The sequence below is a fragment of the Carcharodon carcharias genome, chromosome 6 (assembly GCF_017639515.1).
Source record: "Carcharodon carcharias isolate sCarCar2 chromosome 6, sCarCar2.pri, whole genome shotgun sequence".
NCBI lineage: Eukaryota > Metazoa > Chordata > Chondrichthyes > Lamniformes > Lamnidae > Carcharodon > Carcharodon carcharias.
The window spans coordinates 173,589,039-173,605,174 of record NC_054472.1 but is presented as its reverse complement, the minus strand read 5'-3'; the positions used below and the strand labels follow the sequence as shown (position 1 = coordinate 173,605,174).

General features: G+C 43.3%; 1 protein-coding gene across 1 annotated transcript in view; it reads left to right on the top strand.

Annotated features, from left to right (window-relative positions):
• The window catches only part of LOC121279061 (piezo-type mechanosensitive ion channel component 2-like), a 1,076,252-nt gene that overhangs the window by 663,340 nt on the left and 396,776 nt on the right, over positions 1-16,136 (top strand). Inside the window, exons 6-7 of the mRNA XM_041189919.1 lie at positions 10,016-10,223; positions 10,444-10,657. Coding sequence (XP_041045853.1) covers positions 10,016-10,223; positions 10,444-10,657 — 422 coding nt within the window. The remainder of the gene's footprint in view (positions 1-10,015; positions 10,224-10,443; positions 10,658-16,136) is intronic.

Here is a 16,136-nt window from a genome sequence, read left to right as displayed (position 1 = left end):
GAAACAGTGACCATAACATGGTGGAATTTAGCATTCTGATTGAGAATGAGAAACTTAGTTCAGAAACATCTGTGCTAAATAAGGGTAATTATAAAGAAATGAGGGCAGAGTTGATTGGAGTGGACTGGGAAAGGAGTTTAGCAGAAAATACAGTTGATGAACAATGGCAGACCTCTAAGAAAATAGTTCATGACTCACGACAAAGATATATCCCAGTGAGGAAAAAGGATTGTAGGAAGGGGATAAACCATCCATGGTTAACCAAGGAAGTTAAAGATAGTATCAAAGTGAGAGAAAAATCATACAATGTGGCAAAGATTAGTGGTAAGCAAGAGGATTGGAAAAGTTTTAAAAACCAACAGAAGTTGACCAAAAAAAAAGAGGGAGAAAATAAACTTTGAGGGCAAACTAGGAAGTAACATAAAAATGGACAGCAAGAGCTTCTTTAAATATATAAAAAGGAAGTAAGAGGCCAAAGTCAATATAGGCCCCTTAGAGAATGAGACTAGGGAAATAATAATGGGGAACTAGGAAATGGCAGAGGTGTTGAATAAATACTTTGCATTAGTCTTCATGGTGGAAGACACTAACAGCATACCAAAAATACTGAATAATCACAGGCAAAAGCGGGGGAGGTAATAAATGCAATAACTATCATGAGAGAAAAAGTACTAGGGAAACTAATGGGGCTAAAGGCCGATAAGTCACCTGGACTTGATGGGTTGCATCCTAGGGTATTAAAGGGAATAGCTGCAGAGATAGTGGCTGCACTGATAGTAATCTTCCAAGAGTCCTTAGATTCTGGAAAAGTCCCAGAGGATTGGAGAACGGCCACTCTAACACCCTTATTCAAAAAGGGAGGGAGACAAAAAAACAGGTAACTATAGGCCAGTTAGCTTAACATCTATCATTGATAAAATGTTCGCGCCTATTATAAAGGATGCAATAGCAGAGCATTTAGAAATGCATAACCTAATCAAGCAAAGTCAGCATGGCTTCATGAAGGAGACATCATGCCTGACAAACTTATTAGAATTCTTTGAGGAGGTAACAAGCAGGATAGATAAAGGGGAACCAGTAGATGTAATATATTTGGATATCCAAAAAAAGATCAGTAAGTTATCACACATAAGGCTACTTAGTAAGATAAGAGCCCACGGTATTGAGGGTAGTATATTAGCATGGATAGAGAACTGGCTAACTAATAGATGACAGAGAGTTGGGATGCAAGGGGGGGCATTTTCAGGATGGCAACCTGTGACTAGTGGAGCACCACAGGGGTCAGTGCTGGGACCACAATTATTTACAATATATATGAATGACTTAGTGAGGGAAATGAATGTATGATCACCAAGTTTGCGGATGACACAAAAATAGACGGGAAGGCAAGTGGTGAGGATGACACAAAGAGTCTACAGGGAGTATAGACAGGTTAAGTGAGTGGGCAAAAACATGGCAGAAGGAATATAATGTGGGAAAGTGTGAGGTTATGCACTTTGGCAGGAAGAATAGAGGATCTGAATATTATTTTAATGGAGAAAGACTGAAGAAAGCTGTAGCACAGAGGGATTTGGGGGTCCTCGTGCATGAATCCCAATAAGCTGGCATACAAGTTCATTAGGTGATAGGTCAGGCAAATGGAATATGGGCCTTTATTTCAAAAGGAATGGAGTATAAAAATAGGGAAGTCTTGCTAAAGCTATACAAGGCACTAGTTAGACCACACCTAGAATACTGTGAACAGTTTTGGTCCCCTAATCTAAGGAAAGATCTGTTGGCATTGGAGGCAGTCCGGAGAAGGTTCACTAGGTTGATCCTGGTGATGGAGGGATTTTCTTATGAGGAGAGTTGAGTCGGCTGGGCCTGTACTCATTGGAGTTTAGAAGAATGAGAGGTGACCTTATTGAAACATATGAGATTCTTAGGGGGCTTTACAGGGTAGATGCTGAGAGGTTGTTTCCCCTTGTGGGTGAGTCTAGGACCAGAGGGCATAATCTCAGAGTAAGGAAGTGCCCATTTAAAACAGAGATGAGGAGTAATTTTTTTTATCAGAGGGTAGTGAATCTATGGAATTCTTAACCGCAGAGAGCTGTAGAGGTTGGGTCGTCAAGTATATTCAAGGCTGGGATAGACAGATTTTTAATCAGTAAGGGAATCAAGGGTTATGGGGAAAAGGCAGGAAAGTGGAGTTGAGGATTATCAGATCAGCCATGATCTCATTGAATGGTGGAGCAGATTCGATGGGCTGAATGGCCTACTTCTGCTCCTACATCTTATAGGCTCAGTGAAGCAGCTGTTCTTTTCCCTGTAATTTTCCTTTGTTCATTTGTCATTTTCCAAATTCTTTCCCCACATCAAACTGGCATAATTATTCCAGCCTCACATCTTATTGCAATCCCCTTTCACATCCTCCTCAGTTTTAAGCATTCTTCATCATGGTGGGATGCGATAGCGTAATGGTATTGTCACCAGACTGGTAATCCAGAGATCCAAGGTAATGCTCTTGGGATCCGGGTTGGAATCCCAAAATGGCAGATGGTAGAATTTGAATTCAGTAAAAAATCTGGAATTAAAAGTCAAATGATGACTTTGAAACCATTGTCAATTATTGTTAAAAGCCCGTCTGGTTCATTAATGTCCCTTAGGGAAGGAAATCTGTCGTCCTTACCTGGTCTGACTCCAGACCCACAGTAATGTAGTTGACTCTTAAATGCCCTCTGAAATGGCTTAGCAGGCCACTCAGTTACATCAAACCGCTACAAAGGCACAAAAAAAATGCCCTCTGAACAAGGCCAATTAGTGACACCTACATCCCATGAAAGAATAAAAAATAACATACTGCCCTCCTTCAGTTGATGAATCAATGCTCCTCCATGTTGAACACCACTTGGAGAAGCACTCTGGGTGGGGGTCTTCAATGTCTGTCACCAAGAGTGGCTTGGTAGCACTACTTCTGAATGAGCTGGCCGAGTCCTAAAGGACATAGCTGCTAGACTGGATCTGCAGCAGGTGATGACGGAACCAACAAAACGGAAAAACACACTTGACCCCATCCTCACCAGCCTGCCTACCAGAGATGCATCTGTCCATGACAGTATCAGTAGGAGTGACCACCGCACAGTCGTTGTGGAGACGAAGTCTCGCCTTCACATTGAGGATACCCTTCAATGTGTTGTGTGGCACGACCACTGTGCTAAATGGGATAGATTTTGAACAGATCTAGCAACTCAAGACTGGCTATCCATGAGGCGCTGTGGGCCATCAGCAGCAGCAGAATTGTACTCAAATACAATCTGTAACCTCATGGCCTGGCATATCCCCCACTCTACCATTACCACCAAGCCAGGGAATCAACCATGGTTCAATGAAGAGTGCAGGAGGGCGTGCCAGGAGCAGCACCTAAAAATGAGGTAGCAGCCTGTTGAAGCTATAACACAGGGCTACTTGTGTGCCAAATGGCATAAACAGCAAGTGATAGACAGAGCTAAACAATCCCACAATCAAAGGATCGGATCTAAGCTCTGCAGTCCTGCCACATCAAGTCGTGAATGATAGTGGACAATTAAACAACTCACTGGAGGAGAAGGCTCCACAAATATCCCCATCCTCAATGATGGAGGAGCCCAGTATATCAGTGCAAAAGATAAGGCATTGAAGATTGTGGCATTTGCTGCAAACTTCAACCTGAAGTGTGGAGTGGATAATCCATCTTGGCCTCATCCGGATGCCCCCAGCATCACAGATGCCAGTCTGCAGCCAATTCGATTCACTCCACGTGACATCAAGAAACAGCTATGCTGAAAGCACTGGTTACTGCAAAGACTATGGGCCCTGACAATATTCTAGTAATAGTACTGAAGACCTGTGCTCTAGAACTTGCCCCTAGCCAAGCTGTTCCAGTACAGCTACAATACTGGCATTTACCTGGCTATGAGGAAAATTGCCCAGGTGTGTCCTGTCCACAAAAAGCAAGACAAATCCAACCAGGCCAATTGCCACCCCATCAGTCTACTCATCAGTAAAGTAATGGAAGGCATCATCAACAGTGCTATCAATCAGCACTTGCTTAACAATAAACTGCTCAATGATGCCCAGTTTGTGTTCCGCCAGGGCTGCTGAGCTCCTGACCTCATTACAACGTTGGTTCAAACATGGACAAAGGAGCTGAGCTCCTGAGGTGACGTGAGAGTTACTGCCCTTGACATCAAGGCCGCATTTGACCAAGTGTGCCATCAAGGAGCCCTAGCAAAACTGGAATCAATGGGAATGAAGGGGAAAAGTCTCTGCTGACTGCAGTCATGCCTAGCAGAAAGGAAGATGGTTGTGGTTGTTGGAAGTCAGTCACTCAGCTCCAGGACATCACTGCAGGAGTTCCTCAGGGTAGTGTCCTAGGCCCAACCATCTTCAGCTGCTTCATCAATGACCTTCTTTCCATCTTAAGATCAGAAGTGGATATGTTTGCTGATGATTGCACAGTGTTCAGCCCCATTCATGACTCCTCAGATACTGAAGCAGTCCATGTACAAATGCAGCAAGACCTAGACAATATCCAGGCTTGGGCTGACAAGCAGCAAGTCACATTCGTGCCACAGAAGTGTCAGGCAATGGCCATCTCCAATAACAGGAAATCCAACCATTGCCCCTCGATGTTCAATTGCATTACCATCACTGAGTCCCCCACTATCAACATCCTTGGGGTTTACCATTGACCAGAAAATGAACTGGTCTAGCCATACAAATACTATGGCCAGAAGAGCAGGTCAGAGGCTAGGAGCCATGTGACGAGTAATTCACCCCCTGACTCCCCAAGCCTGTCCACCATCTACAAGGCACAAGTCAAGAGTGTGATAGAATACTCCCCACATGTCTGGATGAGTGCAGCTCCCACAACACTCAAGAAGCTTGACACTGTCCAGGACAAAGCAACCCACTTGACTGGCACCAAATCACAAATATTCACTCCCTCCACCACCGATGCACAGTAGCAGCAGTGTGTACCATTTACAAGATGTACTGCAGGAATTCACCAAGGCTCCTTCGACCACACCTTCCAAATTCACAACCGCTACTATTTACAAGGGCAAGGGCAAAAGACACATGGGAACACCACCACCTGGAAGTTCCCCTCCCAAGTTACTCACAATCTTGGAAATGTATCGCCGTTCCTTCACTGTTGCTGAGTCAAAATCCTGGAACTCCCTTCCTAACAGCACTGTGGGTGTACCTATACCACATGGACTGCAGTAGTTCAAGAAGGCAGCTCACCACTACATTCTCAAGTGCAATTCGGGATAGACTATAAATGCTGGCCCAGCTAGCGAAGCTCACATCCCGCGAATGAATTTTTAAAAAAATTCCCCCTACCCCCAATTAATTCTTTCCTTCGTTCCTCATATAAAAGGAACGGGGGATATACGTGCCCAAATTATTTAAGGCTGCAGGACAGCTTGAAGGACAGACAAGGTTCTTAAGAATGGTTCCAGGGATGAGGAACTTCAGTTATGTAGATCAATTGGACTAGCTGGGAGCATACCAATTGGAGAAGAGAAGGTTGAAAGGAGATTTGATGGAGGTATTCAAAATAATGAGTGATCTAAAAAGAGTGGCTAAGGAGAAACTGTTCCTATTGGTGAAAGGATCAAGAACCAGGGGACACTGATTCAAGGTGGTTGGCAAAAGAAGCAATAACAAGGAAATTTTTTTCATGCAGCAAGTGGTTAGGTTCTAGAATGAGCCTGAGAATGTGATGGAGACAGATTCAATTGTGCCTTTCATCAGAGAATTGGATCATTATCTAAAGAGAAAGAACTTGCAGGGCTATGGGAAAAATGCAGGGGACTAACACCAGATGAATTGCTTTTGCAAAGAGCCAGCATGGTTGCGACAGGCTGAATGGCTTCCTTCTGTGCTGTGACCATTCTATGACTTATATAAGCTGTGACTCAGTTAGAACCATAGAACGATTGAAAAATTGCGGCACAGAAAGAGGCTATTCAGCCCATTGTACCTGCGCTGGTTGAAAATGGAAAAATTAAAAAACTAGCTGCCCATTTTAATCCCACCTTCCAGCAATTGATCTGTAGCCTTGCAGGTTACAGCACTTTAGGTGCGGATCTAGGTGCCTTTTAAATGAGTTGAGGGTTTCTGCCTCGACCACCAAACCAGTCAGTGAATTACAAACACCCATCACCCGCTGGGTGAAGAGGTTTTTCCTCATGTCCCATCTAAGCCTTCTACCAATCACCTTAAATCTGTGCCCCTTGGCAATTAACCTATCTGCTAAGGGAAACATATAGGCCCCACATAATTTGGAAAATTCAATCAGGTGACCCCCTCAGCATCCTCAGTTCCAAGGAAAACAGCTCCAGCCTGTCCAATCTTTCCTCATAGCTGCAATTTTCAAGTCCTGGCAACAGTCTTGTAAATCTATTCTGTACTCTCTCCAGAGCAATTTGGCCAGCAGAAATGTACACAAAATTCCAGCTGTGGCCCAGCAACATTTTATACAGTTCCATCATTGCATACTTGCTTTTGTATTCTATACCTTGCTCAATAAAGGAAAGCATTCAATTGCTTTCTTTACCACCCTATCAGCTTGTCCTGTAAACTTCAGGGACATGTGGACTGCACTCCAAGGTCTCTCATTTCCTCTATCCCTCCCAATATCCTTCTATTTATTGTGTATACCCTAGCTTTGTTTGCCCTCTCCAAATGCATTACCTCACACTTCTCTGGACTGAATTCCATCTGCCATTTTTCCATTCACTCAACCAAACCATTGATATCATTCTGGGAACAGCAGCTATCTTTTTCACTATCAACTATATGGCCAATTTTTGTGTCATCTACAAATTTCCCAATCATGCCTCAACACCCCCCACTCTACAGACACCCCCACCCTCCCCACAGTATGCCTCCTCCCCCCCCCCCCGCCCCCCACAGGTCTCCCTCCCGACCGCCCACCCCCACCATGGGACTTCCGCCAACCCCCGGCTAACCCCCTCAGGCCCAGCCTGACCAAACTCCCCTGCTATATGCGCGACCCCCTCACCCACCAACTGGCTGACACATCCCCATCCACCAACTGGCTGACACCCTCCCCCCTCGACTGGCTGAACCCAACAGCAACCCCCCCCCCCACCCACCGCCACTGACCGGCCAAAACCCCTCCACCCCCCGAATGGCCAATATCCCCCACCCAGTGACTGGATGACATGTCCCTCAACCAGCTAACACCCCCTCCGCTTCCCAACTGGTCGACACACAACCCCCCCCCTCCCCCGACTGTCTGACAGCTCCCCAACTGACCGACATCCTCCACCCCCTGACTGGCCAATACCCCCTCCTTTCCCCAGCTGGCCAACCTACAGCCCTCATCCCCCAAACACCCATGACTTGTTGACCTCCTCTTCTCCCCAACTGGCTGACCCTCCCCAACAGGCCTATCCCCTAACCTGCCCTGGCCTAACCAATGCCCACATCCCCATGAACAGATTTTAAAAAAACACATGACAATGACAATAGGTTATCGTGGTCCTGCTGCTAGTGGAACTATACTTTGGAGCATGTGCCAATATTATTGTAACATTGGGATCAATAACCTGACATGAATATTCATCGAGGGTACTAGATGAACCCTTAACCCCTTCACCTTAACTCGTCAAGGAACCATCTGGGGCTTGCCACCCAGCCTATGTTTAGGATTAAACAATGCCTAAATTTGTCTCTCTCAGCTGTTTATATCACCACTTTCAATTATATCAACGCTTACTCTACTAGCCTCTCATCTGGATCCACAAAAAACTAAAAGAAATAATTAACTCTTTTTGTCAATTATTAAAGGCAACAAAGCCATGAACAAATTATGAACATGAACAATTGCCCGATAACTAAAAAATAATAGTTATTAGCGCTTAAACATTAAATATACAAATAATTGGTAAACAGAGCTAATCGAGAAAATAAATAATAGGTTACAAAGACAGTTTATTTACAACACAGTAATTTAGTATTAACTGATTGTTTATAAATTTTGAGTTAAGGTCGTTGTCTGAGATTGATATAGATTGTGAAATTAATTTAGGACTAGGCTTCTCAGATATCTGACAGGTTAACAGCACTGGAGTGCCAGGCTATTGATTCCATTTTATATTGATGTGGTTAATAATATTTCTAGAAATTTTATGACCTTGCTTTTATGAGAAATATTTGGAAATTCAGACACATTCAGTGCAATCAACCTATTGTTAAACCAGCTCACTATTTTAGTATTAGTGTAATGTCGTAATAGAATTGCTTCAAATGATAATTGAAGCTTTTAAAGGTATTTGTATACAAAAGCTGCATTGCATGCTCATTACAATATTGCAATATTGTCATTCAATTACTTCAGCTGTACTATGGAGTTGTTCATGGCAAGTCAGAAGATAGGTTGTTTTATACGGATATAAACAGTTTTATCATGCAGCACACAATGCATTAACTCTAGTAAGATTAAGCTTTGTATAACTGGCATGTTCCATTAAGACCATAAAGCTTAAAGTTGTAAATAAGCAGTCTAAGGCTAATTACAACAATAGGAGGATAACACTATGGGCATCAATCAGTAGGATGAAAATAAAGGAATGGTGAAGTTAAGGAGGACGAAAGACAAGGTTAAAGGGAAGACTTCTAAAGTTTTATTTAAAAGCAGTGAGTGAAGCAGTAAGGCTGAAGGAATTTAGCACAGCTTTCCTGGGATTGAATGAATGGTCTCTAATGGTGGTATTGGGAACAAGATGAAGCTCAGAGTTAGAGGAGCAGTTGGCAGCAGGAGATCACTGAGGTAGGATGGAGTGAGGCATGGAAAGATTTAAAATGGAGGTGATAATTTTGAAGTCAACTTGCCAGTGCACAAATTGCCAATGAAGCTTGGAGAGAACAGAACCGTGGAAAATTGAAACTGTATGCAAGTTAGAGTTGTCAGCTGCAGCATTTTGAATGAGTTGAAGTTTGTAGAGCACAGTTTATGGAAGAATATTACATATGCATGTGTATGATTACATTTTGATAAAATGCATTGTATAACCTTGTGGATTGTTGTTGCATTATTTGTGGACAACACTATATAATTAGTTTGTTCTTTTTGTAAAGTCCTGTGCTGAAATTGATGAATCTTATCTTCCTTCGCATGTGCTTTGAATGTCAGTTCAGGAGTCATTTTTACAAGTAAAGTCTAGCATATCATGCTTATCTGTTTACTCATATCTACCTTTTCACTAAAAAAGCTAACACAATAATGTCCTCCAGGCTGCTTGCCATAACTTCAACAGAAATCCATAGAAACTCTGTTCTTTTATGTAAGCGGGGAGTCCACTCCACTTCCAGGAAAGTTACTGTGATGAACAGCAGCAATTCAGGGAATTCCCCACCATAGGAACAAATGGATTAGTCACAGAAATACTTGGTAAATAGAAGTGCTTTTAGTGACTGTTTACTAAACAGGAATTGTCTGATAAACAAATATTTTATCTCTTGAAATTTAAAAAAAATCTAAGTATCTCTTGATTTGAGTCAAGTTTCTTCTTTGTTTTAAGCATAGTACTGTCTTATAAGTCACTAAGATTGTGGAGTAACAACAAAATTAACCCCCTCAAAAGCTAATGGGTTCCTTTATAAAGTTTTTTTTCACTTTTCTTCCCTACTGTCTTGAAGGCACTACTTTTGGCTAGGAATAGTTAAGTGTATCACCAGCAACTTTTCATACCTCACTAACGTGGCTACTCTCACTGCGTAAACCTTGATAGGAGCGTCAACAAACTATCCCACAGAGCAGAATGTCAGAAAATCGAAGGCACTGAAGTCAATTGTGGCAACTGCAATTGCTCAGGTCAGCCAAGCCAGCACACATCAGGGATCAAATTCCAGACCATCCTACTTGGTATAGTTTAGTTTCATACTAGGTAGCACAATTACAATATTGAGTTATAAGAGATTTTTGAACTGTTAAAGACTTGCAGGCAATTTTTTTTTACAGGATGAAGAAAAGCTTGAACTGGCTGATGCATTCATTTATGAGGAAGATTTTGAGGTAGCAGATGTAGCTGAAGAGGTGGAAGAAGAGGGAAATAAACAAAATATTCTTCGCAGAATTGCAACATACGCATCGAAATTAAAAGAATTTATTGGCAATATTATAGCAACCACTGGAAAAGTAGTTGTTACCATTTTACTTGGTTTAACAGGTTTGTACTGTTATAATTATAGTAAATTAAATCTTTGTGCCATTTATAAACAGGTGATTTCCTTTTCCTCCAAAGCAATGTTCTGCTTTATATATGCAGCGGGCATCTATTATTAAATTTAGGCAAATATAGATTAAGAAGTACTATCATTCGCTCTCTACTTCTCCCACCCCTCCACGCAACTCTGATGACTTTAATAACAGTGCTTTTCTTTCTGCAGGTATAATGCTACCATCTTTGACCTCAGGAGTATACTTCTTTGTATTTTTGGGGTTGTGTACTTGGTGGTCCTGCGGTAAACAGTTTGATCCGCTGATATTCAGCTGTTTGTGTGTATTAATGGCCATATTCAGTGCAGGACACCTAATTGGACTGTATCTTTACCAGTTGCAGTTCTTGCAGGAAATCATTCCACCTGGTGACTTCTATGCAAGGTAAGGCTGCAGTTAGACTATGCTTTAAGTATATTAATATAATGATTTCTTAATCCATAGATAAATAAGATCAACGTTCATGTATGTAACCTTTTAAAGTGTCAAGAAACTTCTAGGCCAGGATTTTGCCCTCGTTGGGTGGGCTCAGTGGGGGTGAGCGGGTGTGGTCGGGAGCCTGACTGCCACCTGCGATCAGGGTCCGACCACGAATTCACATTGCCAGGCCAATTAAGGCCCACCCGGTGTGAATGCGTGCTGCAGCGCTCAGTGCTGCCTGTGTGGGTGGGGGAGGGCAAGCATGTGTGTGGGTGTGCACAGGAAAACCCCCCTGAGGCACAGAGCTGCCCCAGGGGGATGAAGATTTTGAAAAATAAAAAAGAAAAAATTTAAACATGTTAAAAACATGTCCTCTCATGTGGCTCTGTCAGACATGTTAGAAATTAGTTTGAGAATTTTTAAATTTTTTAATGATGGATCGAAACCTCATCCCGCCCATGGTTGAGATTTTGCAAAATACCCAAAGGCCTTTTGGTGGGCAGGCCTGTAAAGTTGGACGGGCAGGGAAAAATTTAATTCAACTCGATTTTTAATGACCTTAATAGGCTTGTTAATTGTTGGTGGGTGTGCTGCCGACTCCCATGCGTGCTCGCCAGCTGAAATATTGCACGATTGTGCGATGACATGGGACGTTCACCCGACATCACGCGTCATTTTATGCTCGTTCGAGTCGGGCACGCCCCCACCCGACGAGCAGAAAATTCTGCCCCTAGAGATCTTTCTTGGGGACAGAGTTCATTTTGGGTTCATAAACGACAGTCAATATGGATTTGATAAAGGCAAACCGAGTCTAATAAGCTTGATTAAGTTATTCAAGAAAATATCAGAGACGGTTGATCAAGGTAGTGCTGTTGAAGTTGTATATATAGACGTTCAAAAGATGTTCTATAAATTGTCACATTTCTTCACAAAGTTGAAAATTTAAGGGGCAGTTTCAGCGTAGAAACAAATTTGGCTAAGACACAGAAAAAGGGTCAAATGATGAATGGTTGTTTTTCAGACTAAGGGAAAATAAAATGGCAGATATTATGATCAATTATTTTTAATATATGTTAATGACCTGAATTTGGGTGTAGGAAGCATAATTTCAAAGTTCAAAGATGACACAAAACATGGAAATTTGGTAAACAATGAGGAAGTTAGTAGCAAACGTCAGGAGGACATATCACACTGTGCAATGGTCCAGAAGACCATAGAGAAGTTTGATTTAATGCATATTGGGAAGAAGAGAAAGGAGAGCCAATTTTTTTCATTCATTCACGGGATGTAGGCTTCGCTGGCTGGGTCCGCATTTATTGCCCAGCCCTAGTTGCCCTTGAGAAGGTGATGATGAGCTGCCTTCTCAAGCCACTGCAGTCCATGTGGTGTAGGTACACCTACAGTGCTGTTACAGAGGGAGTTCCAAGATTTTGACCCAGCGACAGTGAAGGAACGGTGATATATTTCCAAGTCAGCATTGTGAGTGATTTGGAGGGGAACTTCCAGGTGGTGATGTTCGCATCTATCTGCTGCCCTTGTCCTTCTAGATGGTAGTGCTTGTGGGTTTGGAAGGTGTTGTCTAAGGAACATTGGTGAATTCCTGCAGTGCATCTTGTAGATGGTACGCACTGTTCCTGCCGTGTGTTGGTGGTGGAGGAAGTGAATATTTGTGGCTGTGGTGCCAGTCAAGAAGGCTGCTTTGTCCTGGACTGTGACAAGCTTCTTGATTGTTGTGGGGGCTGCACTCAAAGAGGCAAGCGGGGAATATTCCGTCATACTTCCGACTTGTGCTGTGTAGATGGTGGAAAGGCTTTGGGGAATCAGGAGGTGAGTTACTTGCCTCAGGATTGCTAGCCTCTGACCTGCTATTGTAGCCACAGTATTTATATGCCTAGTCCAGTTTCGTTTCTGGTCAATGGTAACCCCCAGGATGTTGCTAGTGGGGATTCAGTGATGATAAAGACATTGAACATCAAGAGGCGATAGCTAGATTCACTCTTGTTGGAGATGGTCATTGCCTGGCACAAGTAACAAATGATACTTGCCACTTGTTAACCACAGTCTGGATATTGTCCAGGTCCTGCTGCATTTGGACATGGACTGCTTCAGTATCTGAGGAGTTGTGAATGGTGCTGAACATGGTGCAATCATCAGCAAACATCCCCACTTCTGACCTTATGATGGATGGAAGGTCATTGATGAAGCATTTGAAGATGGTTGGGCCGAGGACACTACCCTGAGGAATTCCTGCAGTGATGTCCTGGAGCAACCACAACCACAACCATCTTTCTTTGTGCTAGGTATGACTCCAACCAGTGGAGAATTTTCCCTGATTCCCTTTGACTCCAGTTTTGCTAGGGCTCCTTGATGCCACACTTGATTAAATGAGGCATTGATGTCAACGGCAACCACTCTCATCTCACCTCGTGAGTTCATCTTGTGTCCATGTTTGAACCAAGACTATAATGAGGTAAGGACCTGAGTGACCCTGGCAGAACCCAAACCGGGCATCAGTGAGCAGGAAATTGCGAAGCAAGTGCCGCTTGATAGCACTGTTGTTCCATTACTTTACTGATTGAGAGTAGACTGATGGTGCGGTAATTGGCTAGGTTGGATTTGTCTTGCTTTATGTGTACAGGACATACCTGGGCAATTTTCCACATAGCCGATTAGATGCCAGTGTTATAGCTGTACTGAAACAGCTTAGCTAGAGGCACAGCAAGTTCTGGAGCACAATTCTTCATAACTATTGCTGGAATATTGAGAGGGCCTATAGCCTTTGCATTATGCAGTCCTTTCAGTCGTTTCTTGATCTCATATGGAGTGAATCGAATTGGCTGAAGACCAGCATCTGTGATGCTGGGGACCTCCGGAGAAGGCTGAGATGGATCATCTGCTCAGCACTTCATGAGACTTCACGGGGTCCAGAGTCAATGTTGAGGACTCCCAGGGCAACTCCCTCCTGACTGTATACCACTGTGCCACCATCTTTGCTGGGCCTGTGGTGGTGTCTGGGACATTGTCTGTAAGATATGATTCCGTGAGGATGACTATGTCAGGCTGTTGCTTGACTAGTATGTGAGACAGCTCTCCCAATTTAGCAAGGAAGATTTTGGGGTTAGTAAGGGTCGACAGGGCTGAGTTTGAGTTTGCTATTGTCATTTCCGATGCTTAGATTGACACCGGGTGGTCTGTCTGGTTTCATTCCTTTTTTGAGGCTTTGTAGTGCTTTGATACAACTGTGTGTCTTGCTAGGCCATTTCAATGTCAACCACATTGCTGTGGGTCTGGAATCATAGGATGGCAGATTTTCTTCCCTAACCAGACGATAATGGTTTCATGGCCACCATTAGACTTTTAATTCCAGATTTTTATTGAATTTAAGTTACACCATCTGCTTTGACAGGATTTGAACCCCAGTCCCAGGAGCATTACCCTTCACCTCTAGATTACTAGTGCAGTAACAATACCACTATGCCATCGCAATGCAGGAACAGGGAGACCTCAGCATTTGCACAAATATTTGAAGGTAGCAGGACAAGTTCACCAATTGTTAAAAAGATGTACAGAAAGTACAAAAGGGAAGAGGTTATGTTGAACCTTTATAAAGCATAGGTCAGGACTCAGTTGGGATGTTGTGTCAAATTCTGGGCTCTACACTTTAGAAAAGGTGTTAAGGCCTTGGAGAGGATGAAGATTTACCAGAATTTGTAGTGCTTTAGGATGTTTCATTATGTTAAAGGTGCTACATAAATGTAAGTTGCTGTTGAATTTTGCAAGATTCTGATGGGTGGCTTTTTAAACACAAAGTCTTGAATTATAAGCACAAACACAGAGAACATGAGAATGGAAGTAATAAATGGTAAGCAAGACTTGAGGTGGAAGATATTTTGATCCCACAGAATTGTGGATTTATAGACTAGGCTCCCAAATAAAGCACTTTGGGCTGTGGCAGTTAACACCCTTAAAGACTTGAATGTCTAAGCAGCATGCAGGTAATAAGAATAAATATTGCAAGAACTGGAGAAGGTGCAAAATCCTTTCCGAGGTTGATTTTGGAACTGAGATGTTCTAATTGAACAACCTGGGTTCTTTTCTCTAAAAAAGAGAAAGCTGAGGACTGATCCAGTAGAGATCCTTCCAATTCTGAAGGGGTTTGGTTGAAGTGGACATAAGGCTGAATAATATGCTCACAAATTGGGAGCATTCCCCACCCCCACCAATGTATTATCGGGTGTGATGACTTTGGTTTAAATTCCCAATGTCATTACGCCACTTTCAAATAATACGGCAGGTGGGTGGGCTTAAAATCAGGACCCTGCCCGCATTATTCAAACTTTATTTAAGTAGTTATTTAACGTTGTTACTGACCCAATTGATTGGAATAATATGCAATGTCAGTGGTAATAAACTTGCGGATTCTGTTTGATGTCATGTGGATTCCCATTCTCTTATGAGGCAGCTTGTTAGGACAGGGTTGAAAGGTTCAGCTGAGCCCTGAGTCTCATCTTAGCAGTCGAGAGTTCTGTACCTGCTGGGAGTGGTTCATTCAAAAAGCAGTTTTCATTTAAAACTTATATTAATAAGAGGCCTTTTACCCACCTGCTGAGTGCTCTATTTAGTCCTTCTCCATCACCCCAGGCTTGAAAGTAGCTGAGAAAAATGGCACTGTGGTGTTGCTGGGAGACACAACCTCCAGTGAGGAGGAGAGGGGGATGAGAAGGAGGAGGAAGAGGAGAGTGAGAGGAAGAAGGGTAGATTGAGAGGTCCAGGATGCAGTGATGGTGCATGATGGAGCCAGAGCTGCATTAGACCCAGAGGTCTTACAACCTCAGCAGAGTCATAGAAGACCTTATGCAGCCCGTTGAGTATACAGACAGAGACTCAGTCATCTTCAGATGTCAGAGACACAATGCAAGAGAAGGCTCAGGCTATCAAGATCTACGGTCACATCACTCTGTGATATGCTCGCAGGAGAGATCTCCTCCAACTGTGTTGGGAGGGGCACTCACTACGGGGGAAGGTGATGGCGTGATGGTGTTGTCACTGGACTAGTAATCCAGAGACCCTCCGGGGACCGGTGTTTGAATCCCGCCACGGCAGATGGTGGAATGTGAATACAATAAAAATCTGCAATTAAAGTCTAATGATGACCATGAAACCATTGTCGTAAAAACCCATCTGGTTCACTAATGCCCTTTAGGGAAGGAAGTCTGCTGCCCTTACCTGGTCTGGCCTACATGTGACTCTGGACTCACAGCAATGTCCCTGAACAAGGGCAACTAGGGATGGGCAATAAATGCGGGTGCCGCCAGTGAAGCCCACATCCTGTGAATGAACAAAAAAATGCCTGTAGCTCTGAAAGTCGCTGTTGTGCTCAACTTCTTCATGATAGGCTCCTTCAAGGCAGCATGTGGAGACCTCAGTGGCATAATACAGCCTG